Source organism: Octopus bimaculoides, chromosome 2 (assembly GCF_046866305.1).
Source record: "Octopus bimaculoides isolate indiv1 chromosome 2, ASM4686630v1, whole genome shotgun sequence".
Lineage (NCBI taxonomy): Eukaryota > Metazoa > Mollusca > Cephalopoda > Octopoda > Octopodidae > Octopus > Octopus bimaculoides.
In genome coordinates, this window is record NC_142929.1 from 37,274,309 (window position 1) to 37,294,898 (window position 20,590).

A 20,590-nucleotide genomic window follows, 5' to 3' on the forward strand; every position below is an offset into this window, starting at 1 on the left:
ATTGTCTCACAACTTCAAGATTTTGATAATTTGATTGTTTATTTTTAGATTGACATTTTAGGGTAGGTGTGAGAGGCCAAATCTGGACAGTTTGAATAGTTGGACTGGGTATGGCTAGTTTGAACATTTGGGCTGGATATGGTTGGTTTAAATGCTAAAAGGTAAAGCACTGTCTTAGAAAAAGCTTGGAGTTTTCAAAATCTTCTTATTTCCTATAAATTTGTGGTTTTGTACCTAATTAAGAAATTAATTGGTTTTTCTTGCCAATTTTGCACATATACTGACTCATATTTTTATAGCCTCATCACTATCACTTGGTATCATCATCATCATCGTTTAACGTCCATTTTCCATGCTGGCATGGGTTGGATGGTTTGACTGCATCAACCATGTTTGGACAGTGCTTTTTACATGCCACCAGCACAAGGAGACAGTCAGTAGCACTGGCAACGATTCACACATGAATTGTGCTTATTGTGTGCCACCGGCATGGGAGCCAGTAAGGTGGCACTGGCATCGACCACAACTACAATTTCCATTGGGATTTCAATTTGATTGAGATTTTGATTGTGATTTTGATGTATATTCATTTTATCAACGCTTTAGGAGTTGTTTTTGATGACTCATTCCAGTGAATTTTTTGCAAGTAGCTTCTCTACTGGATAGTTTACTTTTTTGTAAAAGACTGTAATAAATAATACATTCCACATCAGTGAAGAGATAGGGTGTGAAAGAAAGTTAAAGTAGGTGGTATAAGAATAGGTCAGCATGAAGAGCTGGATATGTTGTCTGTATGTCATAGAAATAGGGTTTCACTCTATGGGTACTGGGAGTGAGAGACAGGATGTAGTATGTGCCACCTATTAGAAGTGTAAAGTTACATTAAGCAAATAATTGAGGTGGGTGGAATATGTCCATAAATCTCTTCTATGACCTTGTACTCATGCCAGGAGATAGTTTAAGCCTCAGGTGCTTGTGTTATTGAGGTAATCTTAACAAGCTCCCTGGAGAAAAAAAAATGCTCTCTATATATGCCCTGGAGAAGGTCATAAACTGATTGCCAGATGTTTTGAAACTTGTTGCAGGCACTCCAGATTTGTCTTTTGCTTGTCAAAGAACCTTTCTTACTTTAAGCAATATAGGATCCAAGATGCTTGAAATCACTGACCTCTGAGTTCTGTGCCAATATTGTAACAAAATTGGCAGGTACTTTTCATCATTATTGATATCAAATGTTATATTTTGGAGATTTTACACCCTGATAGAAAATGAAGACCACTCAATTATATTGATGTTATTGTGAAATTGAGAACTTATCAATGCTGATAAGGTACAGAAATTCCTTGTGTTTTATGATGTGCTGAAATATATGTTGGTTGTGGTTGCTTGAAGAAGAATATGCAACAATTATTTAATATGAAATATAAAATAGAATGGTCATAAATAATACAAGTGCAGTAAAGCAGCCACAGACATAGCAATATGATTAAGAAATTTGTATTGCTGCTACTTGGTACCACATTCAGTCTCACTATGTAGCAACTGACACAAATGTATTTTACCATGGCCTCAGGTTGCTACTGCTTTGAATTGAACTTAGTTGACAGACATTGAACAGAAGCCTGTGGTATATGTTTGTATATAGCTTTTGCCAATGTATACTCACGAGAAATGTAAAATTGGTGCTTTCAAAATGGTATGTAAAGTGATAGGCTGGTGCTTTTAAATACAATTCCTTTTGTATTTTTTCTTGTTGCACAGACATTATCTTGTGTCATAAATGCAGTGAACCAGTGATCGAACTTTTGAAACATTTAAGCAATGATGTCATGATCATAAAATATGTAATTTTTATTTTCCATGCTTTATGATATAGAAATGATACAGAAATAATACCTATTTTATTTCAGTTATAAGATCATTTATAAGCCTATAATTATAGTTATTCAGTCTCATTAGTATCTTTTAAGGTCATGGAAGAAGCTATAAATTTATGAATGGCTAACTTAATGGCAATTCTTGAAACAACTATGGTTGGATCTAGTTCAGATGTATTCTCAATAAGCTGTATTCCATATGCTGTATTTACTTATTTATGTAAGCTATTGCTAGGAAATTGCATATGAACTGAATGTGTAACAGCAATTGTTAATTTCAATAGTGATCTTTTATTGAAAGGTTCAAAGTATACTACTGCTTGTCCAAGGTGAATACCAAGAGTGTTACTGAAAATTTGTCTTCTATAACAAAGTATTTCATTCTAGCTCCTTGAAATAGGCATTAGCAACATAGATGGCTTGGATCATTACTTGATTCAAGATGAATTTAACAACTACATTATCACACCTGCACGATATAGATTCAACTTTTAGCTTAATTATAGATAAAAACCAGATTAAAAAGATTATCAAATTTTGATACAATATAAAGGACATAATGTAAATTATGCACAAGCCAAATTTTGCAATATCACTACATCATGTATGAAAAATGACATTGCTTAAATGGCAGCCATTTTCGGCTTTGCGCTCCCGTGCTCTTTCCAAAACTTGTAACTCAAGAATTTCAGACTCCCACTTCTCTGATTTCTCTATTGATGTTCTCCTTCAGTTGCACCAGGGTCTTCGGTTTGTTGATGTAAATCCTCTCTTTCAGGTATCCATGATTGAGACCTTTTTGCGCCTGGCCATTCAAAGTAGACCTCATACATGGTTCCAGCAAGATGGGGCAACTGCTCATATCGCAAGAGAAACAACGCAGTTGCTACGGCAGTGCTTTGGAGAGAGAATAATCTCCCATTATGGCAACATCAATTGGCCTTCACATTCCCCCGATTTGACTAGCCCAGATTTTTTTCTTGTGGGGATAGCTGAAAGAGAGGGTTTATGTCAGCAAACCGGAAGACTTGGTGCAACTGAAGGAGAACATCAATAGAAAAATCAGAGAAGTGGGGTCTGAAACTTTTGAGGGTGTTATAGTACAAGTTTTGGAAAGAGCACTGGTGTGCAAAGCCGAAAATGGATGTCATTTTTCATATGTGATGTAGTGGTGTTGCAAAATTTGACTTATGCATATTAATTTCCATTATGTCCTTTATATTGTATTAAAATTTCATGCCTTTATTTGTAAAATTAAGGAAGTTATTGAGAATTGAAACCCATCAGTGACTTTTGGGACATCTGTATTTTATTGAACCAAGGAGGATATAAAGCAAAGTCAATGTAGCAGTGATTTGAATGAAGAATGTAGTAAATATTCTAAGACATTTTGTTCCATGTTGTAGATATAAAAATGCATGTACTATTGTTGAACTCATATTTAAAACTCATATTTGTATGATTGCAGTCTTTATTCTAAAGAGCAGTAATCGATTTGATAAAGTAACTTGTAATTAAAACTTTTGTTTAGTCTAAATAAATGGATATTGCTTAGGGTACATTAGTTTGGGCTTTGTTGATTCTGGAAATAAGGTTTTGCTTTCATTCACAAATACATGGCTAAGTATTAGAATAGGGATATGAATCTTAGCTTGCTTATAAAATTGAGCTTAGCTGTTCATTTATGTATCATGAATGTTGAAAAAGAGGAGTTAGCAATTGAGTCAAAGGAGAGGGTGAAACAGAAAGGGAGTGAGAAAAAGAGGAAGTCTCTCTGCCTTCCTCTCTTTGTCCTCTATTTCTATTTCTTATGTCCCCTCATGCTCTCATATATTTAGTTATATACCAACCACTCTCTGAGGAAATATTTAATAATTATAAAACTAATTAAATTTATCTTCAATTAACATGTTAGTTTCGTAAATTGATGTAATAGCAAGAACAGCATCGCCATTTGTAAGGAAGTTCTAAATTTATACTGAATTGTAAATAACTAGAACAAATATGACAAGGTAAGAGGTGACATAGTGCCAAAAAATGGGAATCCTACATGTAGTTTCTGCCAAAATAACATCCAGAAGCCATCAAGGAAGCCTTTACATAGCATTTCAGCCTTGTTAGATATAACAGCTAAATCTTGCACCAATCACACACTACTGTCTTGAATATAGTGTGTATGTTATTGTATGATAGTTATTTCAGTAGTGTGTAAATAGATTCATTACATACAACTTTTGTGAGAAGGAGTATACAAGATAATGTATACAAGCATGAGATAAACAAAATTGTGAATGAGAACACTCTTTCCTCATTAATAATCAATTAATTTATGCACATACACATATGTTTCTCTGGTTATAATACAGAAAAGATACTTCCAAGCACACTCCGACCTCTGACCCACAGATTTGCTGTTTCCTCATTCTGCTTTTCTATTGTAACAACAGTGACTTCTGCTCCTTGACCATCTGGCTGGTCACATGCCTCTTCCACTCATATACTCTTGCCTGTTTCATCCCTCATCTCATCATCATCCTTATGGTGTTTAAACCCACTCATTCCCAAGCCCTGCATAAACCACTACATTCAGAGTTTCTGCCATGACTTTTGGCCCTCTGGAATTCCCTCCTTGTGCATCACTTTCCTGCATTCAGTGACTTCAACTGTTTAAAGCGGGATGTTATAGACAACAATTTCACCAGTCTAATGGGAAGCTGCTGCAAAGGCTTTGTTCACAGCCTTTTTCTCTTGAGTAATTTAATGAAAATGAAAAAAATAAAATAAATAAGAAAAGAAATTTAAGTAGCACAGTTAACTGGAAATATTTTCATGGTTTATATTAATAAACTAATATAATTTGGTAATTGTAACTGTGTTGGTGCATGTGGCCTGCATCTGCTTAAATTGGTAGCAATATCAACTTCAGTGCCACAAGTGTAGGCAAATAGTTTTAAGGCCTTAAGTTACGTAGATACTAATTTCTTCCCTTTGGTGCTCTGTATTCCAGCTTATACACCTGCAGTATATCTAACATTTTAATTATATGACTATTTTATATGCAGTACTTCTTTTTATAGATTATTTTTATTATTGAATTGAAACTCACATTAGCATGAAGTTAATCAACACAATGGTAGTTGTGTTTAGGTTATTTGAGTATTATGCTTTTTTTTTTTCTCTCTGAAATATTTTTATGTTTACTCATTTCAATATTTATTAACACTATTTTTTCAGGAATTTATGCTTGATCTTACAAAGCATCAAGACAGCGTAGGGAGTGTTCTCAAAGAAGGCACTGATTTGATAAATGATAAGAAAGTCAACAAAGAAGAAGAACATGAAATTAGAATACAAATGGCATTGTTGAATAACCGCTGGGAAGAGTTACGCTTAAAAGCATTGAGTCGTCAAACAAAGTAAGCTTTGTGCATGTGCGTGTGTATGTGTATTTATGCTTTGAGCATGTGTTTATACTTTTATTGTGTGTATGCATATGTTTGATATTTTGTACCACCTTGTAACAATTCTGTGGTAATTATATATTCTTATCACTTAACTTAACCACCTGTCCTTCAGAGTCTTTATAATTAATATGCACGTCATCCATCTTTTGGATCTATTATAGCTATGACTCCTCATTTAAAATAATTTTGAAAACAAATGGAATATTAAAATTAATTTAGGCTCAGCTCATTAAAATGCCCTATCTTTATACATCTTTATTCATATCTGACTGGTTTGAGTTTGGATAATTCCATTTGAATGTATAGGGATATGTGTAGCCTTTTATTATAAAGATAACATTATTGTTGATGGTTTGTAATGATAAAAAACTATCAGTGGCCTACCATAATATGCATCAAATGTGTCCAACTGCTGTAAACATTAGTGATATTACTTAGGTGGCAGTTATTTTACAGAATCTAACATGGTATCAAGCATAACTTTTACCTTGTACTGAGTTACTTATGGGATATATATTATGTTGAAATAGATTGGGATTTCTTGTATGCACTGGAGTTAATTTCTTCTGTTCGCAAATTCTGTCACAGATTTTAAACTTTGTATTCAAGAAAGATCTTAGGTTTTGTACGTTTTTTAAGTTTTAAATTCTATCATATCAACCAACATATGTGGTGTGTGTTTGTAAATGTGTATATATATGTGTGTATAGTGAGAATTTACAAAAAAACAACAGACGAAGACGGGTGTGTAAGCAACAACCAGATGTATTAGTTTAATGCTCAGGAAGTGAGAAAGTCTTTTGTTTCGAGCCTACGCTCTTCAACAGAAAGGAACACAGAAATAAACAGGGACAGAAAATAAAAAAAGGTTTAGTGGCTAGTGATGGAAACACCTTAAAATTTCAAACAAATTTATTTTAATATGGGGTAGGACCGCCTTTGGCAGTAATTACAGCTTGAATTCTACGAGGTATGGTCACATACAAAGTTTGAATTGTTTCCAAAGGAATTTTTGTCCATTCTTCAGCTAAAATGGTCTCCAGGTCTTGTAGTGATGATGGTGAAGGATATCAGCTCCTTACTTGTTTATCTAAAATGCACCATAAATGTTCAATAATATTGAGATCTAGGGACTGTGGTGGCCACATAAGATGTTCAACTTCACTAGAATGTTCCTTATGCCATTCAGTAACAACTTTAGCTGTGTGAGTTGATGCATTATCATCCTGAAAGATTGCATTTCCCTCCGGAAACAGATCCGGAACCATAGGATGAATTTGATCAGATAAAATGTTTAAATAATCTTGACTATTAATTCTGCCATGAAGGGAAACCATTGAGCCAGCGGATTTCCAAGATCATCACAGATCCTCCTCTATGTTTAACAGTTGGAAGAAGGCAGTCTGGGTCGAATGCTTCTTTTGGCTGTCTCCGCATGTATACTAGGCTGGTGGTTGGAAATAAGGTAAAGGACGACTTGTCCGAGAAAATAAAATTCTTCCACTGCTTTAGGGACTAATTCTGTAGGATTTTACTCCACTCTAAATGCTTTGCTGCATTTGATTTTGAAAGTAGTGGTTTTCTGATTTTAGCCCTCCCGTAAAATCTGGCTTTGTGCAACTCCCGGCGAACAGTTTTTGTGGAAACTGGTTTCTCGAGGTGGTCATTAAGATCTGCAGTAATTCTGGGAGCTGTACTTTAGTGATCCTTTCTCACAATTTGTGTAAGCGTGCAATGGTCCCTATCTGAAAGTTTTGGTTTTCTTCCAGAGTTTTGTTTCGATGTGGAGATTTTTCCTTCTTTCTCAATGACTGTCATTACTTTCAAGACAGTACTTCTTGATACACCAAACATTTCGGTTGTTTTCATTATGCTAGCACCAGGGAAAGAGAGTGACAGACAGACCCAATATAATTTATGTGGATGATCTTTCACAGCAGATTGACTTTATTTTTGACACCTGCACTTGTTTTTTCTTTAATGTACAATGTATATTTACATAATGTGTTTTTTGTGTTCACTTGTATCTATTTATTTGTTTACTTGTATTATGATTTAAACATTTGTTCACTCTCATACCTATGCTAAGTTATACAGTGCTTTCAAGTATCAGTATAAGCACAACCATAGATTACAAAGGCACAATTATACCTTATCTATATGTGCATATTTTTATCTTTATGCTTGTGAATATGTGGATGTACATATTTTTTTATTTGTATTTATGTAGGCATTTATATATGTATGATGACACTGATGCACACACACACTCACACACACACAATAGCAGAGATACCTGGACTTGCTCGGGATTAAAATGGCATAGTTTTTTTATTGTTTTACTTGTTTCAGTCATGTGACTGCGGCCATGCTGGAGCACCACCGTTAGTTGAACAAATCAATTACAAGATTTATTCTTTGTAAGCCTAGTACTTATTCTATCAGTGTCTTTTACCGGACTGCTAAGTTATGGGAATGTAAACACAGCAACATCAGTTTCGTGTTTTTGGGTTTTTTTTCTCCGTGGATTACCAAGAAAATAATTTGGAAAAAAGTGGGAAAAAAAAAATGAAGAAATTGGGGTGGGGAGGAAGAAAATTGAAATATTGAGAACGTGTTTTGTGGGTGAAATCCTAATCTCCTGTATTGAAAGCATAGGAATCAGATGAAATTTAGGGGAAAAGGGGTGGGGGGGGGCAAATGTCTCATCGGACATGCTAGAAACAACAGGTGAAGGACAGGATTTCTGAGCAAACTTTCTTCTAAATTTATGTGGAAGATCAGGTTTTTAAAATACTCTCATCTCAAACACAAATTACAGAGTAGAAAAAGGTAATTTCAATTGGATTTGAGTTGTAATTTTGCGTGTGCACACAGCAAGAAATAACGTAATTTGTACACAAGTTTTACTTAGAGAGTATGTGTGTACCAAAGGAAGTTATTTTATGGCATTCATTCATTTGAAGCAGAAAGTTATCAACTCGATGATGTGGTCGATTATATGGGATCATATGATTGTTTGTGAAATTCTGTAAAAAATTTTTATTTTTTTATGCTTTGAAGAGAGCAGAAATTGAAAGAGTGGAGAAAGTGAAAAGGCAACATTTGCTTTGAAGTGAGAGCAGAAAGTGAAGGAGAGGAGAATGTGAAAGATATATGTACATGTATATGAAATGGACGTTCAAGTTTAATGAGAATATTTTGAAAATTTTCCTTTTACCCATGATATATTTTATAATAGAACTCTCTAGAATAATAAGTTGTAATATAACCTGTATTTGCTGGTGTACAAGATGCACCCTTCTTTTTGCAATCATATTTTGTGCAAAAAATAAATTTACTATGCAGTTCTATATTTAAGAGATGAGGAATTATGTACATTATTTATATTTGACGGATATTTGTTCTCATCTTGTTAACACAACGTTTCGGCTGATATACCCTCCAGCCTTCTTCAGGTGTCTTGAGGAAATTTCAGACTTTGGTTCTCATTCCCAAGGTATTTTTTGATGTTATTATTATTATTATTCAGGTCACTGCTTGGAATTGAACTCTGAATCTTGGGGTCAGTAGCCTGCACTCTTAACCACTACACCATATGCCTGTGGGTAATTAGGGAGTGAATTTTAGGGCTTATAAATCTAATATTTTCCTATCCTTCCTTAATACCGGTTCCCATATGCTACTCATATCTGCACTTGGTCTGCTTAAGAGGTTGTGGTGTTCTAGCATATGTGCTGCTTCTTTTAGTTTTTGTATTTTCCAGTGGTGTTTTCTGTCTATTATTTTAACTTCATCCCACAGGGATGGGGGGGGGTCTCCTTTTTTCCATACGTGATCAGCTATACCCGATTTATCAATATTTCCTCATGTCACAGCTTTGCGATGTCTGTCTACCCTTATTTTGAGGGGCGCCATGTTTCACCTTTGTATAACCTACCACAGCTGCATGGGATGGATTACACGCAGTTTTTGATCATATTCTCTTCTATTGGTAGTTTTACTCAAAGGAGATATTTGTGAAGTGTTGTATTACTCTTGAATACTGTCCTGATGTCATATGAGCCACATATCTTTTGTAGCTTTACGGAGAGGCCTTTCACATAGGGTAGACAGACTGTAAACAGTTTATTGGTTTCATCCTCTTGTAGTAATGCCGTGCGCATGCGTAGTCTCACGCATGCGTGGAATTCAAGAAGCAAGTGTTCCCGCTTCTATTCTATCTCTTTCTCGGTCGGCCAGCCATGAGCATGGACGTGTCAAGCAGTGTCTCCAACATTCCAACCTGGAGACAGTCTCTTTCTTGCTGGCCAGCAATAGAGCATGGACGTGTTTAGCTATCACTCTCCATCTTTCGGACTTACACTCGACAGCTCGCTTACATCTACATAACAACGTCCCAACAACTATGCTCACACACACAGAAGCTGTAACAACAAACAAGAGCTAAAGATGTATATATTTACCACCTGAATAAATGTTGTTTAAGTTGATAGTCTGGAGTTCAGTGTTCCGTTATATTCATTAATTTTATATAGGAAAGTCAGGTATACATCTAATGATGTATAACCAACTTTCCTATACTCTCTTTTCTTCGTAATTGGAGTGGATAGTATGTTTTTGGGGTAGTCGTTACTTAATAGATTGTTATTGAGTTCGATCATTTTTTCGTGGTGTGTATCACGATCACTACTTATATTCTTTGCACGATGTTTTAGGCACTGAGCAATCCCTTTCTTTACACTGTATGGATGGTGGGAATTGAAGTTGAGGTATCGTCCAGTGAAGGTTGGCTTGCGGTATATGGATGTCCTGAATCCATACTTGGTGCGTGTTACTAATACGTCCAGGAATGCTAGCTGATTGTCTTTTCTTGTTTCCATTGTGAACTGTATGGATGGCTTTATTGAGTCAACATGATCTAACAGCACCTGGACATCTTCCTGGTGGGGCCAGAATGTAAAGGTGTCATCAACATACAAAAGGTTGTGTTAACGACAAACAGAATGAGGACAAATATCCATCAAATGTGAATAATGTAAATAAATTTACTACGTTTCATCACACACCTATTGAAAGATATTTTAAAGTGATTTTGTAGGGTAAAACCTACGGTTATGTGTGTGTGTGAATTCAATTTTATGACAGTATACTGGAATAAAGTAGGAAACTGTAAATTTATCATAAATAATCTAGGTTACGAGGTTACCATATTTTAACTTTATCTTCTTTCAGGCCAACTCTATAGTTGTTTATATTTTAGTCTAGAGAATTGTCATACAGGATGTAAAACTTGTATTTCTGGATGTAAGGTTTTGTATAACTTCAGCTGATTATCAAGGTGGGGCACTATAGTTTTGTTGTAATCCACTCATTGCAAAGAACAAATAGACAGAGAGAATTTTCAGTTAGATCAGTGGTTCTCAACCAGAGTCCATATAAGATTTTATTGTTAAAATTTATGTGCAATAAGTTGTGTGGCAGATGCACACAGCCAGTAAACACTGAAAATGTACAGAAAACAGATTCTATCACATACCGGGAGGAAAAAACTAAAAGTAGTTGATAGCTTTCATTACCTAGGTAACTAAGTCAGTAGCGGGGTGAAAGATCTGAGAGCGTAGCTACTAGAATAAGAATAGCCTGAGCAAAGATCAGAGAGCTCCTACCTCTGCTGGTAACAAAGGGCCTCTTGCTCAGAATGAAAGGTAGACTGTATGTGTGCGAACAGCCATGCTACACGTCAGTGAAACATGGGCTGTAACTGCTGTGGACATGCGTAGGCTTGAAAGAAATGGAGCTAGTATGCTCTGTTAGATGTGCAATGTCAATGTGCATACACGACAGAGTGTAAATGCCCTGAAAGAAAAGTTGGACATAAGAAGCCTTGTGAGTTGATTTGGTAGATGGAAACTGAAAGAACCCTATTGTGTGTGTGTGTTCATTGTACTTACAGTGTGTGTGTGTGTGTGTGAGAGAGAGAGAGAAGGGACATGTTCATATCTCCTTTTTTTGACATCATGTCATAGTTGCAAGCAAGTGTCACCATCATACAAGGATATGCATGATTCAAACCTGTCCCAAAACAAATTGAAAATCCCAATTTTCTTTTTAGTAAACTGGTGTTTCTTAGCACTTATATCCCTGAAATTGTTTTAGAGCAATGCTATTAATGCTCTTTCTGTCTGTCTGTCCATCTATCCATCTGAATGAATGAATGAATGAATAAACAAAACATTTCTCTGTCATAGCTTTTGGTTGTTCATGCATGTAATTTGAATGAAATGTGCATAATTTGACCAAAACCAAGGAAATTGCATATGTATACAAGCTGCTCAAATTCCCACAAATCACATCCTGTCTTCTTGAAAATGGAAGAAGTGTGTAGTCCCTGGTACAAACAAAAATAGATGGAATGCTTTCATCAAAAGTCTACTTAAACTAGAAATATTTGACTGAATTTCTTTCAAATAATGCATTCTACAGTATTAAAATGAGTAAGTTCATCATATACTAAAACTAATGTTGATATCATATATGCTGTTATTACAATAGTGTGTTCTTGCTATGTGTGAATTGTTATCACATTTACTCTTTGGTTACAGCTCTTTCAACAACATACAAGTTAAATAGATCATTTAACAAGCTGAAAAACATGAATATGAGCAATGTGTGTATGTGTGTGTGTGTGTGTATATATATATACTAGCAGTATAACCCGACCTTGTCTGGGTGTGACTTATTATGCCATCTACGATAAGTCTTGCTAGCTGAAAATCAACTAAAAAAGAAAGCCTTACAACGAAAAAACCCTTATGATGTAATTATGTTCATAATTCAAAAGACGATGAAATTAATAGGGAAAGTCTGAAGGCTGTTTTGCGTAAAATTATTAAGCATACGTAAATTTCATCCGTGTAATTGGCTATAGAAATGCTTGTGCAAAACAACTTTTTGCGCTGCCCTGATTATACATAGCAGGGTAATCCCTTTTAGCAGGAGCTAGGACGGCAATTTCTGATGAAGCAATTGCTGGCGATCTGTTGCTACACAGTTTTGTCAGAATTCTATCAGATTGGGCAGAAGATGTTGATGCACCATTTTGCATTATGTTCAAAATAGCTTCTGGAATGTGGTGCATTACTGCAGTCTGTTGCTGTCATTTTAAACCGGTTGCTGTCTTTCCCCAGCAAACTCTCTTCTTTGGAGGCATAATCTATGTATATATTAAACAGAACAACAAAAGTTATAATAGATGGCAGTGTCGGTACTTTTCACATATCTGTAATTTTTCAGATTAACACCCGCACGATTACCCAACCCTAATCCTAACACTAACCCTAAACCCTAACCCTAACCCTGACCCTAAAAACCGTAACCGTAACATTAATCCTAAACCCTAACCCTGACCCTAAAACCCTAACCCTAACACCCTAGTGAAAATCTTGGTAAATTTACAAAACATTGACGAACATGTGTTATATTTCACTGAATGATTGTGTACTTGCATGTGTATGCTTTTGAGAGAGCGAGAGAGGAAGAGGTAGAGAGGGGGAGAGAAAGGAATAGGGGTAGTTAAAAGTTTTCTTATGACTGCTTCTCTTCACTGCCTATTACTTCATTAGAAATCTAAGGATGCACATAAGCACATAATAGAGAAAAATGAAACAAATATGGACTTGCTCCGAAACACCACCGAGTGGGGAACACTTCTCAAAAATAACCTACAGTTGTTTCCTTCAAAATTCCTACATGCTTGAAATGTACATACATCAAGGTACATTTGTACAAAATTTCATGAAAAAATATTCATTTTCCTGGAAGTTAAGAGGAATTTAAGTGGAATTTCCGAATATTGTACCCCACCCCCTTCCAAAACACTTTCACCGAAAATTTTTGTATATTTGGAATCTACATAATAAATAATATATGCATAGAAAATTTCATTAAAAAATATTCATTTTTATGAAAGTTATGACCTTCCAAAGTTGGGGGATACAACTCTGTAGTTATGCCATCAATGTTTTGTAAATATACCACAATGTGAATGATTGTTTACTTGCACGTGTATACGTTTGAGAGAGCGAGAGAGGAAGAGGGGGAGAAATGAATAGAGATTGAGAGCAACGTGTATGTTGTTTTCACAGGTCATGCATGTGTGGTTGTGTGTGTTTTTACATATCTATGTTATGAAGAATAGGTAAAGAACACTGAGATGAAAGTTTAATCTATGACGTTGTATGTATCACTTTCTCTCTCTCTCTCTCTCCCTCTTTTACTTTTACTCTCTATATTTTTATGTTGAGCACATGTGTAAGAATGGCATTCCAGGTAGCAGGGATGAAATATAAAAGTTGCTAGAAACAACAGCCAAATCTCCCTTAAATCACACAAAGTAAACGGAATTTAAAAAATCTAATTACTGCACTGGAAAGTTCAGATCGAGAAAATTCCATTGATGTAAAAATTTTTCCGAAAAAGTGGAAAATGTGGATTTCTATAAACATTCAAAAAGGCTTCACACAGACACACAATTTCAGATTTATATATTAAGATATATATGCCTTCCCCACAAAAAATTTGCATGCATGCACACACACACACACACACACACATACATTAAGCTGAAGGGAATCTGGGAATCCAGGCAGAAATTCTCCCACACAATCATTTGTATCTATATATAGGTGAATTCATACAAGTTCTTGTATTAAATTATTCATCAAGGTCAGAATGAAATGAATATGGATTTTACATTAAATAATGACTGTTACATAGTCATTGCTCATATACATAAGTACTAATATAGGTATGTATCTGTGCTTATGTATAATGATATTTATACAAATAGATTATTATATGTAGATAAGCATGCTTATATGTATGTCAGTATTTGATTTCTATATGTAATTGCCAAATATAAAATTGTCATTTAGTTTAAGTGTTACTACAGCACAGTCTTTTAGCACAAGTCTCAACCTAACCTGTCTTTCACCTTTGTTTACATACTTGTGTGAATGATTTCATTTAAATATTAGAACAACACTTCTCATCCATAATGACAAAATCTGTCTTAAATTTTCAGCTGTCATTCATGGATCATATTCTGAATTCCATATTTACCAAACTCACCCAAATGCTTGATACTGTTAAATATTTTTATTTCATTTTTCCATAGTTATAGTGGAGGGAGCACTTTACTCTGCAAAGACATGGGGGTAATTGGTGTTTTATGTTGTATCATTGTCTTAGAAATATTTTTCTTGTGTTATAACATATCTATTTAAAGTTATAGCAAAAGTTCAAATTTTCTATAGTGTCTACTAAAGCAATTTTTAGACATGGCAGAACATTAAGAGACAGAAAAATTATGTAAATATGAATTATATTACTGATAAAGATTATAAAATGCATTTCTTGAATATTACTCAAATAAGCTTTGCTTATTTTATAATTATTTTCTTACTGTATAACAATGCTGTTTTACTGGAATTAATTGTAACTACTTTATTAATTTCAGATTACAACAAGTATTAATGGAATTGCAGCATCAACAGTTAGAAGAACTTGATAACTGGCTTTCTGAAATGGAACAATCAACACTAAGCCAGCAATTAGTTGGATGTGATTTGGAAAGTATTAAAAATCAAGTTGAGCAACATAAGGTAAAAATATTTAATATATAATGCTATATTATGTATGTACTGTGTTTACTTTACTATTAGCTTTTTGAAATAACTGTGCCTGTCCTAGAAACCTATAATTAGTAAGTAGTTACTCTCAGTAAATTTACTTGAGAATTAAGGTAGTTGAAATGCATATATGAAAAAGATTTAAAGTGTGTCAGTCTACTGGAATAGAAGCATGCACAATGAATGAGTGGGTGTCAACTAAAGTATATGCAGGTACATCGATGGAAAGGCTAATTTGCTCTGAAAAATTATGATTGATGAAGCAAAGTTTTATTCTGTGTTGTGACTCGTGTTTGAACAATCTGATCTTTTCATTATGTAAATGAAGCAAATACCTTTTTAAGATCAAACTTATATTAAAAATTTGTTGTAAGCCTTCTTTAACAGTTTAATACTAGCAGTACTTTGTCCTGGGTATGACTTCAAACTGCATCTGATAGTGGGGCCCTGGTTCAGGAGTTCCAGGATTTTGAGGAGTGTAGAACCACTTCTTAACCACTATTGTTCCCAGGTCTGCTCTGACCCAGAGTAATGGCACCTGTCAGGGTCTCAGCTATGGGTTAATTAGCATGTTGGAAGAGACTTGAAGTACAAATTGTTACTGCCTTGTAAGGGTAAAGAGTAAAGACCGTTTCAGTCATGACCTACCATGGTATTGCACTTAGAATGTTCCCCTCCAAAGCACAAGTCCAGGTAAGGTTGTTTATGGAAGACCAGCAGTCACCCATGCATACCAGCCTCCCATCTGCATGCCACTGGTGGTATCCATGAGAAAGGCAGAGGCCAATACATTTTGGCGCCAGTGACATCACAACTCATCTCTACAGCTGAGTGAACTAGAGCAACATGAAATAAAGTGTTTGACTTAAAAACACAACACACAGCCTGGTCTAGGAATCAAACTCACTACCTCATGAGTGTGAGCCTGACACTCTAACGACTGAGCCAGTACCTTGGGAAAGGAAAAGCTTTGGGGAGTCAACCTTGACAGTAAATCAAAGTGGAGTCTCTTAAGTGGTACAGTGCCTTGTTTGACATCCTTCTGGCTACTCCAGTATAGGTGGAGCTCTGCAGTCCTTTAAGACAATTTACGTAGAAGACCTTGCCAGTGTAAAACTTACAGCTTGCTAGTCATTGTGGCTGTCTTAGCCTGCTGAGCCACTATGGTCAGATTGCCAAGTCTAAAGAGTTGGATGAAATTGTGCAGACTGACTCTCACTTTAAAACTACTAAGGGCAGGCAAGAAGAAAAGCCCTGCATTATCACATATTAGTTTACAAAGCCACTCTCCCTCAGGATTTTCAAATATGAAGAAACCGCCATCATCTCTAGCAGAATCTGTAGAAATTTTACAGTTATTTTGAGAACTATAGCGTTAGAAATTTTTAGAGATGCATGATATATAGTTTCTTTTAAAATTATTCTTTTGCTGAAACATTTGATTACTGAGACATAGGTTGTAGTGAAGATGCAGTGTTATAAGGGAATATCTTTGAAAATTATATTCTTTTGTTATTCATTGGCCAGCTTTTATACCTTGTCAGTTGTTATCCTACTATTTTTATCTGTGTCAGTAAAATCTTCACTATGGAATGAAATCAAAAACAATGATCTGAATATAATGTTACTCTGCTACAGCATGATTTTGTTGGTAAAGTTTTAACAAATTGTAATATGCTGTTATGCATCCTTACTTTCATATCATAGAAAATGCATATGGCTGGACTTGAGCCCACAGTTCCAACAAATGTGGTAGTGTAACTTCTTCACTGAGCTGTGGATTCTCTCTCTCTCTCTCTCTCTCTCTCTCTCTCTCTCTCTCTCTCTCTTTCTCTCTCTCTCTCTCTCTCTCTCTCTCTCTCTCTCTCTGTGTGTGTGAGTGATAATGTTGTCAATAATCAATTGTATCTTCAATTTAATCCCGTAGCTTACCAATCATCTTTGGTAAAAGGAGTATCGGGCATGTATAGAGAGCAGCTCAGTAGGTTATACTCCTCTCCATTATATAAGAAAGTATTATCAACATTGTTGTGTCATCCTCAACCTGGTTGCGGGGGTTACGCTATGATAGTGACAGCTAGTAATTTACTCCATCACCGTCATACTTTCATTTTTCTATACTGTCATTGACCAGCTTGGTTGGCATATAGGAATTTGTTTGAGAGCTGAGGCTTGATAGGCACCAATCTTTATGCTAAATATTTTGCTAACTCTCACTTTGCTGATCACACCTCTGTACGTGATTTGCATGGTTCTCACAAGTCATTCAGCTATCCTTGTTTTGTTTTGTTTTTGTTTTTGCTTTTTTTTTTAATTTTTAGAAATACCGAGATTACAATGTGAAACTTTGTTAATGCCTTCTTCAGATCAACAAATGCTAGAGAGACTAGTTATTCTCCTTAGGAAGAACATACTGGTGATACCTTGTTCTGACATAAACTTGAATTGCATCTTTTTTACTCCTGTAGCAGTTGATAATGATATTGCTATTCCAGTCATTGTGTGTGGTGCCTTCCTGGGTTATCTCATTGATTATATAGGTGACTAACCTGCAACTTACTTAACCAAATTTTCAACCTCACAGCAAATATCCTTGATGGTCTAGCTATTTTTTTATCCCTAATTGTATTTTTGACTGCAAAGCTGTCAACTTTAGTGGCAGTTCTCACCATTGGGCTTACCTGGGGTAGGTCCCTCTCCTCTCATTCTCCTTTGCGATCCCCTCATTATTGTAGCATTTATATTCCTCTTTTTCTTTCAGTATCAGAGAGAGAGAGAGAGCACCATTCTCATTTAATATACACTTCTCCCTGACAATGTGTCAGTTTTCTCTAGTACTCTCATACTTCTTACATATCTGGTCCTCACATTACACAATATGTGCAAATCTCTTACTTTCAGTTTTTCCCTTATTAAGTGTACCTAATATCTAGCTTCTCTTCTAGCTATTTTGTATATCCTTTGCTCCGAGCCTTTAATCTTGATTTCTCTAATGGTGTGTAGTTATTTTTGATTTGTCATTTTTATCATTTTAAAAAAAAAAGGTAATAACTTCATCCATAAAGCTTGCTTCAGCTTCAGTTCTTTAATAATCCTTAATAATAATTATGAATGCATTAATATAAAGTTAGAATGGTTCATTGTAGGATTTCAGTCTGTGTGTCTGAAATATATCCTCATTGTTTTATTTTGGGTCAGATAAAATTCATTGCAGCAGATTTTATAAGGCTGATTGCCCTTCATGTTGCTAACCCTAACTTATTTCCAAGTAAGGTTATATTTTCTGTAATTCTTCAGTCATGAACAACACAACTGAACAAGATTTCATAGAAGATTGCAAACAAATTACACAACTTGTATGACAGTGCTACTCATTTACAACTACTGCACTATGTCAAGACAAGGAGACATGAACATATACATATTAGACACACACACACACACACTCATGCATGCACACATGAGTTACTTTCAGTTTCCATCTACCAATTCCACTTTGTTTGGTTTGGTGATGTTAAAGACACTTGGACAAGGTATCTTGCAGTGGGACTGAACCTAAAATCCAAATGCCTGTAAAGCGAATGTATGAATTTTAGAAACATTTTCTTGAATATTTATTGGTAACTCCCAATATGTATCAACATTATGACCTCACTATTAAAATCTCTTAATGTACATATTTAATTCATTTATTTGATGGAGTAGATATTTTAAGACTTGAGATATATTGAATTTTGCATCTGCTGTATTATGATAAGTATATTTAACTGATGAATAAGCTTGTTCATAACTTTGTTTTGTCATATTTAATGTTTCATTTTCCTGTTTCCAAATTGCTAAGTTGTCATATTTTGTTAAATGTTGCTTTGATTTAGTAGGCATTTATTTTATATTAATGACTTCCACATTAATAAAATGAATCCCCAGCTACTTGGGTGTAGAAAATGTATCCAATTTTTTTTTTTTTTTTGTTCCTGTTAATTTTCTCTGTCTGTCTGTCTGCCCTCTATATTGTAGGCCCATTTTATTTATAATTAGCATTTCCTCTAATTGCAAATTCTTCTATATCATCTCCTAACTATCCATTCTCATATCTTGTTAGTTTTCCTTTTCTTTTTTCCTTCTGCTATTCTATGGCCTCTCATTCTGTTCTCTCATAACTTCAATTACTTTTTCTTTTCCTATCTTTTCTCTCTTTTTTTTGTTTTTGTTTTTCTCTGTGCTAGCTCTTAATTCCTTATCCTCTTGTAACTTTTTTTCCCCTTTCCCAGAATCTTGCAAAGTTTCTAACTCTGTCATGTGCACTTGTAACCTTCCCTCTCATCAACCCTATTCCCTCCTATTATCTATTAACCTAACTTCTTTGTCATATATCAGCTTCCTTCTCCCTAACTCTTTCTCCTACTCTGCCTCAAATAGTTTCAATCTTTATTATTCCTGTAACCTCACCTCTCCATTGTTTTTTCCTTTGCCTTTTCATAGTTTTACAACTTCACTGTTTCTCGTTTTCTCTTACTCTCACACCTCTTCATTTTGTTCTTGCTACACATCCCAGCATTTCATTTTCCTTTCTTATCTTTGATAAACTCTGTTTCTTGTGTCAAATTTTATATTACTATAACTTCTTATTCAAGCAAGGAGTGATTACTAGTTAGAGATATTCTCTTTGTAGAAAGGTTTCATAAGTGACATAAAAATAATTTCTGATTCCTCTAGAAGATAACGTTTGGCATGTATCTCCCTCTGCTATCCTCCAACTTATTTCTGATTTTCCATTAAATTGGAAAATACATTTTGTAAATGATAAAAATCATGTCAGATTTAAGTGGCTAAACACTTTGCAAATATATCTGAAAAGAATTATTTTTCTAAATTTGGCATAAAGGTCTCTTGCTTACTATATAAACTGTTAGCTGATATTTCATCTGTTCATTGTTAACAACTGTAGGTCACTTATTTTCTCTGACATTTCTTTGCAGACACAAATACCAAAAGCAGTTAACATGATCTGCCTTCTCTGTTTGCATAAATTAACACTTTGTTCAAAATGACTTTGAACTTACTGTCATTGCTTTTATGATGTTTATTGTTATTTATTTATTATTATTTTCAGGATAAAAGATTTCCACCCACCCATCCAGAATTTGATATGGTCATTTGTCATTTTTTTTTTTCTTCCTTCAAATAGAATTACTAATCAGATAAACAGATAAAAATTACTAATTTATAGAAAGGAAGATATTCTGTATTTACAGTTGAAATGCTGCAATTTTTTTTTTCCTATCTACTTTTACTCAAGTTATATTTGTATTGTTAATTAAGATACGGTGAATCTTTGGGATAGAGTTTCAGATTGATATAACCTTTCTAAATTAGACAATTATTAACATCTTAATGGCAAACATTGTCTTGACACTTGTAGTGATAACAAAAGAACTTGATGACTGCTTTTCAAGCTTTAGTCAACTCAGTTGTTTTGTTATAGTTCAGAATATCATATTGTTGTATGTGTTATTACTATGGCCACTTGGACTACCTCCACTTGTAATATTCAGTT

General features: G+C 34.7%; 1 protein-coding gene across 13 annotated transcripts in view; it reads left to right on the top strand.

The window, feature by feature from the left end:
• Positions 1-20,590, top strand: part of LOC106873450 (dystrophin) — a 712,951-nt gene that overhangs the window by 177,885 nt on the left and 514,476 nt on the right. For all 13 annotated transcript variants that reach the window (XM_089343243.1, XM_089343268.1, XM_089343278.1 and 10 more), the window contains 2 exons: positions 5,112-5,293; positions 14,862-15,006. In XM_089343243.1, the coding sequence (XP_089199369.1) occupies positions 5,112-5,293; positions 14,862-15,006 (327 nt within the window). The remainder of the gene's footprint in view (positions 1-5,111; positions 5,294-14,861; positions 15,007-20,590) is intronic.